The following is a 9,889-nucleotide window of genomic DNA, read 5'->3' on the forward strand; positions in this document are numbered from 1 at the left end:
GGAGCAGGAGCCACAGCCATTGTACCAGTAGGCCTTCCACACCACCCTATATAGTACCATGGACTTGTGAGCTTATGGTAGAGCTATCTCTCTCTCTCTCTCTCTCTCTCTCTCTCTCTCTCTCTCTCTCTCTCTCTCTCTCTCTCTCTCTCTCTCTCTCTCTCTCTCTCTCTCTCTCTCTCTCTCTCCCTCTCTCTCTCTCTCTCTCCCTCTCTCTCTCTCTCTCTCTCTCTCTCTCTCTCTCTCTCTCTCTCTCTCTCTCTCTCTCTCTCTCTCTCTCTCTCTCTCTCTCATGAGCTGAGGGTGAACGCCTACTTAGTGTATCCTGGTATTCATGCAGGTCGGCGTTCAATCCCCGACCGTCCACAAGTGGTTGGCACTATTCCTTTCCCCCGTCCCATCCCAAATCCACAAGGAGCCCTGGTGAAGGTTCGAACCTATGTGCTGGGTGTTCCCAGACGCGCTCTAGTCGACTGTACCACCACATGGTCAAAAAATAACCTTGTCGTAGTGGGAGGCCCAACTGGGCGGTAGTGTGTCTCCATTGTCTATGTTCTCTGTGACGAGAGGGGGGGGGGGGAGTTCCACCCTTGAGGGAGTCTTGCTGGGTGGGTGTTTGGTCGTGGCCGCGGCAGGATCCGGCTCTTCCTCCTGGGCCCCGCCTTTCTCACTGTTGGTTGTCTAATGTGCTGACTGTCTACGTGTTTTTTTTTTTGCTATGATTTTGTTTCTATTACATATATTTCACACACACACACACACACACACACACACACACACACACACACACACACACACACAAGAAAACAACAAGAATCAGGCAAGAAAGAGAGGGCTGGGCAGACTGCATATTTTTGGATTGCCAGAAAGCCTTTGACACAGTGCCACACCAGAGAATAGTGAAAAGCTGGAAATGTAGGCAGGAGTGAAAGGGAAGGTACTTCATTGGATTTGGGAGTACCTAAGTTACAGAAGGCAGCGAGTCACTGTGAGGGGTGAGGTCTCAGACTGGCGAAACGTCACCAGTGGAGTCCCGCAGGGTTCAGTCCTTGGACCCATACTGTTTCTTATATATGTAAATGATCTTCCAGATGGTATAGAATCATTCCTCTCATTGTTTGCTGATGATGCAAAAATTATGAGGAGGATTAAGCCGGAGGAAGACAGTATAAGACTACAAGATGACCTAGACAGACTGCATGAATGGTCCAACAAATGGCTACTAAAGTTCAACGCGAGTAAATGTAAGGTAATGAAACTAGGCGGTGGAAACAAGAGGCCAGTCACAGGATACAGAATGGGAGATGAAGTCCTTCATGAAACGTACAGAGAGAAGGATCTAGGAGTTGATATCACACCAAACCTGTCTCCTGAAGCCCACATCAAAAGAATAACGTCTGCGGCATATGCGAGGCTGGCTAACATCAGAACTGCCTTCAGGAACCTGTGTAAGGAATCATTCAGAACCTTGTATACCACATATGTAAGACCAATCCTGAAGTATGCGGCACCAGCATGGAGTCCGTACCTTGTCAAGTACAAGACGAAGCTCGAAAAGGTTCAGAGATATGCCACTAGGCTAGTCCCAGAACTAAGAGGCATGAGTTACGAGGAAAGGCTGCGAGAAATGTACCTCACGACACTAGAAGACAGAAGAGTAAGGGAAGACGTGATCACTATATTCAAAATTCTCAGAGGAATTGACAGGGTAGATAAAGATAAACTGTTTAACACGGGTGGTACGCGAACAAGGGGACACAGGTGGAAACTGAGTACCCAAATGAGCCACAGGGACGTTAGAAAGAACTTTTTCAGTGTCAGAGTAGTTAACGGATGGAATGCATTAGGCAGTGATGTGGTGGAGGCTGACTCCATACACAGTTTCAAATGTAGATATGATAGAGCCCAATAGGCTCGAGTCCTGCGCGCTGTCCTCTCAGCTACTGTGTGTGTGTGGGGGGGGGGAATTAGTAGTTAGGTAGTTAGTAACAGTTGATTGACAGTTGAGAGGTGGGCCGAAAGAGCAGGGCTCAACCCCCGCAAGCACAACTAGGTGAATACACAACATGTAGGCCGCAAGAGCTGACTATCTCCCAGGCACATATTCGAACAGGTGAACAGACGCATCAAGTGAAAACTCTTTCTATTTGTTTCTGCCCGGGTCTGTGGACTGCGACTCCAGAATGCTGTCCACTTCGCTCCACCGCGAGGACCTCCCTGTGTGTGCGTCTACGGTTGTTTCATCAGTGCTAATAGCCATCAAAATCACCCTTGTGTGCGCTTCTTAATTTTCCAGCATTGAATCGAAGACTTTAAGAACTCGCGGCAATACAGAGCTTTCCCACTGGCCTTATATGTGTCTTCGAGGTTGTCTTAATGTAACTTCTATACAATTCGGATATAAGGACCTTAATCGCCTGATAACCAATCCGGTTACTTGAATTATGTCATTATTAAATTCCTGTCAACAAAAATGATGCCTCTGGGCGCTGCTAAATATATATGAAAGAATGTTTTGTGCGTCGCTAAAATGTTTAATTAGGAAAAGATAATTTTGTATTTGGTGGGTTTATTTGTTCACGAAAGCTTAATGGCCTTGGTGTGCTGGATATAACAGTGAAAGTCAACCCAAGAACTAATAGCAATCATGAATTAGGCCTAAGGTAAAGACACAATTTCCCGCCTTTATGTCAATACGGAACATTAGACCATCCATCTTAATCCAGGGGAGCCGGTCGGCCGAGCGGACAGCACGCTGGACTTGTGATCCAGTGGTCCCGGGTTCGATCCCGCGTGCCGGCGAGAAACAATGGGCAGAGTTTCTTTCACCCTATGCCCCTGTTACCTAGCAGTAAAAGAGGTACCTGGGTGTTAGTCAGATGTCACGGGCTGCTTCCTTGGGGTGAAGGCCTGGTCGAGGACCGGGCCGCGGGGACACTAAAGCCCTGAAATCATCTCAAGATAACCTCAAGATAACCATATTTATGTTAATGTTTGTGTTCAAAAGCATACAAGCTCCATTCTTCTGAAGAGGTATTATTAAATACGAAAGTACTTAAGGAATTTCCGTGTCTTAATCCATTCCTTCGTGACCTGAGACTGTCATATATACCTGGGGATATATATCATTGAGTTATATATCCCCCGGGGGCGAGTATTTACGAGAGGAAGTGAAGGAGAAGTGGGTGGGAGTGGCGGAGGCAGTAAGTAGAGGTTAGTATTGAGGGTAGTGGAGGTGGCGGCCCCACTAACCTGTCAAACACCGCCCCGCTCTACACTACTCCCACAACTACACCAAAATTCGTTTCTCTTCTGTTTTTTCTGTATGCGCGAGCTGTCACTATATTTCAGATTTACAAGGGTGTTTGTTTGTGGTCTTGTGAAGGGGCAGAGGTCGCTTGTGGTGGTGTATAGTCTCTATATACTCGTGTATGTTGTTGGGTAAGATGATTTTGTGTGTGTATGTGTACCGGTGTATGTTTGTGTGTGTATAGAGGCTCGGGATTACCAGCACTGCAAACCGGACATGACAGGGCTTTTCTCCTCAAGATCTTTAACATACTGAACAGATTCGAGGATAATAATACAGAATACGTCTTTAAATTGAAAGTAATTCGTGTAATGGGTAATTGCAGCTTTACGGTCAACGAGCCGTAATATACTTCAAAAACCAAGCGATGCTTTTCCACGTATATGGGTATAAACCCACGGAACCTCCTACCCGCCGAGCCCAATCACTTGGGGTAGACGGTAGAGCGACGGTCTCGCTTCATGCAGGTCGGCGTTCAATCCCCGACCGTTCACAAGTGGTTGGGCACCATTCCTTCCCCCCGTCCCATCCCAGATCCTTATCCTGACCCCTTCCCAGTGCTATATAGTCGTTATGACTTGGTGCTTTCCCCCTGATAATCCCCTCCTACCTACCTGCCAAAGAGGTGGCCGCCAAGGCTTCAAGAAGCCTCTCTTCTTTGTCTTCTCTTTTCTCTTCTCTCTTCTTTGTGATTTTGTACATTTTAAAATAATTCTTTCGGAATTATTTCGCCTTGAATAATATCGACACATTGATTAAATGAATGATCAACTTATGTCTAGCCTGGCCTTCGTTAGGCAATATTTAGCGATAAAAATTATATTGAGTTGAGTAGGTCTGTCGGCTTAATTAACTCTGGCGATAATTGAAATATTCCTGCATATTGTTTAATAAATTAGACAAGCCTTCAATACTCTGGTCAAAATATTACACTTTCGTTTTTATTTTGAACTAGTTTGGTAGTTTGAATTTAACAACCACCCCCCTCCCCTGGAGGAAGGGTTAACGAGCGTACCACCCGAGCACGGTCTAACGACCTGGGAGTGTTGAGCAGTGCTGGGGGGGGGGGAGGGGGGGGGGGAGGGGGGGGAGGATAGGCCGGGTGCCAGGCACTGGAGCAGGTTAGGCCTAGTAAAAGGAGGTGCTCGTAAGTAGCTTCTTTTGACGTTCAAATTTTCAATAGAATACCTTTGTTTATTATTACAATTCAATACCTTTATTCTCCACCCGCTTCTCTTCCCTTATGTTCCTTTGTAACTGTCGAATTGGGACCAGATTTACGAAAGCAGTTACTCAAGCACTTACGAACCTGTCCATCTTTTCTCAATCTTTGGCGGCTTTGTTTACAGTTATTAAACAGTTAATGAGCTCTGAAGCACCAGGAGGCTGTTTATAACAATAATAACAGTTGATTGGCAAGTTTTCATGCTTGTAAACTGTTTAATAAATGTAACCAAAGCCGTCAAAGATTGAGGAAAGATGTACACGTTCGTAAGTACTTACGTAAGTGCTTCGTGAATCTGGCCCCTAGCCTCTACAATCTCCCTATCTACGATGTAAAGGTTTCCACCTTTGTCCCCCCCTTGTTCTACTGCTTCTCATTTTAGACATTACTACTCTGTCTACCTTCTAAATTGTCCTTAGAATCTTGCATGTCGTTATCATGTGCACGCTATACCTTCTTTCTCCATTAGCCCAGTTCCTGCTGCTTAGGAATCAGCTTTGTTGCGTATGTTTGGACTATTTTGAGTTTTGTTTCTTTGGGTAGGGTTCCATGCCGTGGCAGCATACTCAAGAATGGCTCTCTCTCACATGCAGTATGCTCCTTAAACATCGGAATGGAAAGAAACTGTCAGGGGAAAAGTACCAAGCTATTACGACTATATAACACATGGAAGAGGTCAGGATAAGGATTTAGGATGAGACGGGGGGGGGGAAGGAATGGTGCCCATCCGTTTACACTTGTGGACGGTCGGGGATTGAACGCCGACCTGCATGAAGCGAGACCGTCGCTCTACCTGGACGGTATGCTCAAGTGAATGGAACTTTTTTTGTTAGATCTTGAATGACCTTGGGCGTTCTCGCACTGTTGGTCTTGTTCGAAATCCTGTGAGTTCATTGCTCTCTCTCACATATGTACACTGGAACATATGTGAGAGAGCCCGGAACATCATCATCATCATTATTATTATTTTTATTATTATTATTATTATTATTATTATTATTATTATTATTATTATTATTATTATTATTATTATTGTTTCACACGCAGCACGTGGCATAAACATTCCCGCCAAAATGGCCGGTGTGACGGCGTGTGGCTACCCAGACGCTGCCGGAGGTACGATAATTACCAAGTTATTATATCTCGCTCGTTTACAAGCCCATTATTACTACTTTATTCCACCCGGGTTACATTTATCCTTACAGCCTTTTTGCTCTAAATTTTCACTAAGCTCACTGAAGGTCGTTAATGCCCCTCCCCCCCCCCTCCCCTTTGAACAACGACCGTCGTTGAACGACAACGATCTGGCAGCGATACTGGGATGAACTGTAGTTGTCGTACTGTTCATAAATCTGTTCAAAAATGTTACCCAAAATACACAATTCCTTCAATTCACAATTCTGCTCTACTGAGTATACTCCTCTACTGAGTATACTCACCCGCAGGTCCAGTAGGTTAGTGAGTATACTCACCCGCAGGTGTTGAGTATGCTTTTACAAGCTCATTGTATAATTACATCACACACATCCCTTAAACACTTCCCGAGGGAAGCATTACGGCTGAGTGGACAGCGTTCGGGATTCGTAGTCCTCAGGTTCCGGGTTAGATCTCCGGTGGAAGCAGAAACAAATGGACAAAGTTTCTTTCGCCCTGATGTCTCTGTTCATCTAGCAGTAAATAGGTACCTGGGAGTTAGACAGCTGCTACGGGCTGCTTCCTGGGGGTGTGTAACAAAAACGAGGCCTGGTCGAGGACCGGGCCGCAGGGACGCTAAGCCCCGAAATCATCGCAAGATAACCTCAAGATAACTGCATTATGCTGTGAATGTATTCAGTATTCAGAACATATTTACAGGTATAGCTTGAGTATACCTTGACCTCGTTTCAGGGCTTAGTGTCCCTGCGGCCCGGTCATCGGCCGAGCCTCCAGGTCAGTGTACCTCGTGCCAGGGGTCAGAGGTCACTCGTTATGGGACATTCTACAATATGATGCTCAAGGGAAAGCACACTTTCTCTTTCACAAAGTGGACACGCGACGTATTGACACTTTCACAAAGTGGACACGCGGCGTATTGACACTTTCACAAAGTGGACACGAGGCGTATTGACACTTTCACAAAGTGGACACGCGGCGTATTGACACTTTCACAAAGTGGACACGCGGCGTATTCGACACTTGAATTTTGACAAAGCTGCCAGATACGTCGATTTCCAGACGTATTTCAGCCACAGTGCCGAGTACGTGCTCTATTAGTGTTATATAGTGCCATATAGACACATTAGTGCCATAATGTCACCTCACAATATTCATCAATATGTGTAATGACACCCCCCCCCTCCTCCCCCCACCACCTCCCCCAGAGCCCCAGTCCTCACCCCCCCCCCCTCAATCCACTAAGGGATATCTAATTACGGTTAATAATATGTAAGTTATTAACATATATAGTCATTATCAAGCAATATCTGTGCCCAAACGTTCCGGAACTTTTAATAATAATAATACTCTCATCCTAATATTTTTGATTAAACAAAATGTCACCTTTTTTATTATGTACTTTCTTTAATTTTTATTTAATAAACTTTTATTTTTATTTTATTTTATAAACTTTTATTTAAGTGTAAAAGAGTTGTGTAAAATTGTGTACGTGTGATATGGGTCGAATATACGATGGTTGCATTGACGCAGAGACGTCCATACGACGGATGTATTGACGCAGAGACACCATACAACGGATGTATTGACGCAAACATACCCATACAACGGATGTATTGACGCAAACACACCCATACAACGGATGTATTGACGCAAACACACCCATACAACGGATGTATTGACGTAGACACGCCAATACGATGCCATACCATCTGTGTGTCAGGTGGTGATCCTCTGAGCGTTGTCTAAGGTATAACCAACCAGTCTTGGCTATATGCTCCATATACCAGCTTCCCACTCAACTTCAGGAGGGAGGGGGTGGTGGCCAAAATGTGACCAATCGCCGTTTTCACTAATTTGCATATTTTCGGTATAAAAAATCGTATTTTAAAACTCTAAATACTGGCAATCACCCTGAATTCCGCGCAGAAATAAAGCTCAAGAGTCATATTTCTGATTGGCATCGTATTTTGAAAACTGTTCACGGATTTGGGCGAAATCTGACCAATCGCCGTTTTCACTAATTTGCCTATTTTCGGTAAATAGAATTCCACGATATCCAAACAGCCGCCAGAAACTGTGTTCATCTCTGTGTTACTTTGACTCAACATTGCTGTTTATATATGTTGCAAGTGATGGTTTTATATATTGCATGCAATATAAACCCAATATGTCAAATTCATGCATTTAAAATATGTGTTTTTCTTTCCAGGTAAACAACCTGAACAAGACGCTGCTACATACCTAATTAGGTAAGGTTAGTTTGTGACACTTGTCTGATTTCTAACATGTTTCTAACTTAAACTAACAACCTTATGCGGCCTATTGGCCTGTTAAATATTATTAAGGGGGCATATCAATGTAAAATTAAAAGTGGTTCAATTTGCTTATAAATTTTTTTGTGAAATGGTTATAGAAAGAGCTGCAGCTGGTCCAAGTTTCATCATCACACCCTAAACAGAAAAGGAGAAAAAAAATAAACAACGAATTATGCAACGAATTTTCAAATAGTTTCAGGGAACACATGTGTCAACTAAAATCATTTCTATAACACTCAGATATTAAATTAAGCACATAATAAAGGATTCTAGTGATCAGTTTTATCAAAAAAGTGTTTAGTGCAATAATATAATTTTTCAAAGTTACCCTTCTAAAAAAATATGCAATATATGATATTTATAAATTTTTATAAAATCAACAAATAGACTTTGGACTAAAATGTCTACTAGATTCTGTAGAAGCACAAACGCTACATATAAGGTGTAATTTGCATGTAAATTGATTAATAAATGAAAGCTCTGAAGTAATTTGAAGGTGTAAATTACTTTCCAGAGTAAAATAAAGATCCAAGTTCGGCCACCTGTAGCTGAGCTTGACTTCGACAGATTTCGTTCATAATTGGCACCCTTGCAGATAGGCATCCATTGAGCAAGGTGTGCAAGTTTCATGCAAATCCCTTGATAACAAACGTGAAAAAAATATTGGCAAAAAAAAAAGAAAAAAAAAAAGAAAAAAAAAATTTTTAAATATAAATATATTGCACATACATATTACAATTATTACAAGAGTTTGTGCTTCTACAGCACATACTAGATATTTTAGTTGACACATGTGTTCCCTGAGATTATTTGAGAATGTTGAACATTCGTTGCATAATACGTTGTGTATTTTTTTTCTCCTTTTCTGTTTAGGGTGTGATGGTGAAACTTGGACCAGTTGCAGCCCTTTCTATAACCATTTCATAAAAAAATTTATAAGCAAATTGAACAACTTTTAATTTATAACGATTTAGAATGATATGCCCCTTAACAGTAGCCTAAGCAAACTCGTCCAGAAAATCCAAGATTTGTCGGTAAGGGGAAGTTAGAGTAGCGGATGGTAACACTGCTTCAGCTGGGCGGTGAAGCAGTGTTACCAAACACGTGACAAAGTCATGGCAGTGTCCACGTTTCGACCCTCGGTGAAGGTCCAAGAGGGCTCGAAACGTCTTCATTGTTCTTACCTGTGGCCTGGGGAGTCTAATTCCCAGCAGTGCTGGTGTGTTTTGATGATTTCAAGTCATGAAATCATCAAATGTGGTGTACACACTATCACTCACAGGATGAGTATGGGGTGTACACACAATCACTCACAGAGCCTGCTGTTGATGCTGGGAGAATGAAGAGGAGGGTCGTGTGTGGCAGTAGTGAGAAACAGGAGGGTTACGGGCACCTCGGGGGCCTGTTTTCATGACAACTTACTGGGAGCCCAGCTGTCTTATCTGTTAGACATAAATGGCTGGGATTATTGTGTCTCTCTCTCTCTCTCTCTCTCTCTCTCTCTCTCTCTCTCTCTCTCTCTCTCTCTCTCTCTCTCTCTCTCTCTCTCTCTCTCTCTCTCTCTCTCTCTCTCTCTCTCTCTCTCTCTTTGCCCGCGCCAACACCCCGGCCCATCCCGACCAAGATGTTGTTCATATCCACAAAATATTTATTCTTTTCTTCACAGTGACGCAAAATGACAGTTGAGACCCATGGCAGAATACCTGGCTCTCACGCCTACACCCTGACCCCGCCCTGACCTCCACCCACGTGTGCTGTTCCAGCGTGGGTGTTCCCTACACTGAGCTCTGGCCCGGCTGGATTTTACACTCATGTCTAAAGAAGTTCGTTAGTTCGCATCACCCAACCCAAGCATCTCCACCGCCATTACACCAACCACCACCA

The 9,889-nt window shown here is 43.7% G+C and overlaps 1 protein-coding gene across 7 annotated transcripts in view; it reads left to right on the forward strand.

Moving 5' to 3' along the window:
- Nucleotides 1-9,889, forward strand: part of LOC123772378 (ribosome-binding protein 1) — a 145,310-nt gene that overhangs the window by 54,526 nt on the left and 80,895 nt on the right. For 4 of the 7 annotated variants that reach the window (XM_069325815.1, XM_069325817.1, XM_069325814.1 and 1 more), the window contains exon 2: nt 7,900-7,939. The exons of 2 other annotated variants lie outside the window; for them this stretch is intronic. Coding sequence is in view for 1 of the 5 variants with exons in the window: in XM_069325812.1 (XP_069181913.1) it covers nt 5,609-5,651; nt 7,900-7,939 (83 nt within the window). In the remaining 4 variants the exon portion in view is untranslated. Of the gene's footprint in view, nt 1-5,586; nt 5,652-7,899; nt 7,940-9,889 lie in introns of those variants that run through there. One more of the 7 variants, XM_069325812.1, reaches the window with a different exon arrangement.

This window comes from Procambarus clarkii, chromosome 17 (genome assembly GCF_040958095.1).
Source record: "Procambarus clarkii isolate CNS0578487 chromosome 17, FALCON_Pclarkii_2.0, whole genome shotgun sequence".
NCBI classification, from domain to species: Eukaryota; Metazoa; Arthropoda; class Malacostraca; order Decapoda; family Cambaridae; genus Procambarus; species Procambarus clarkii.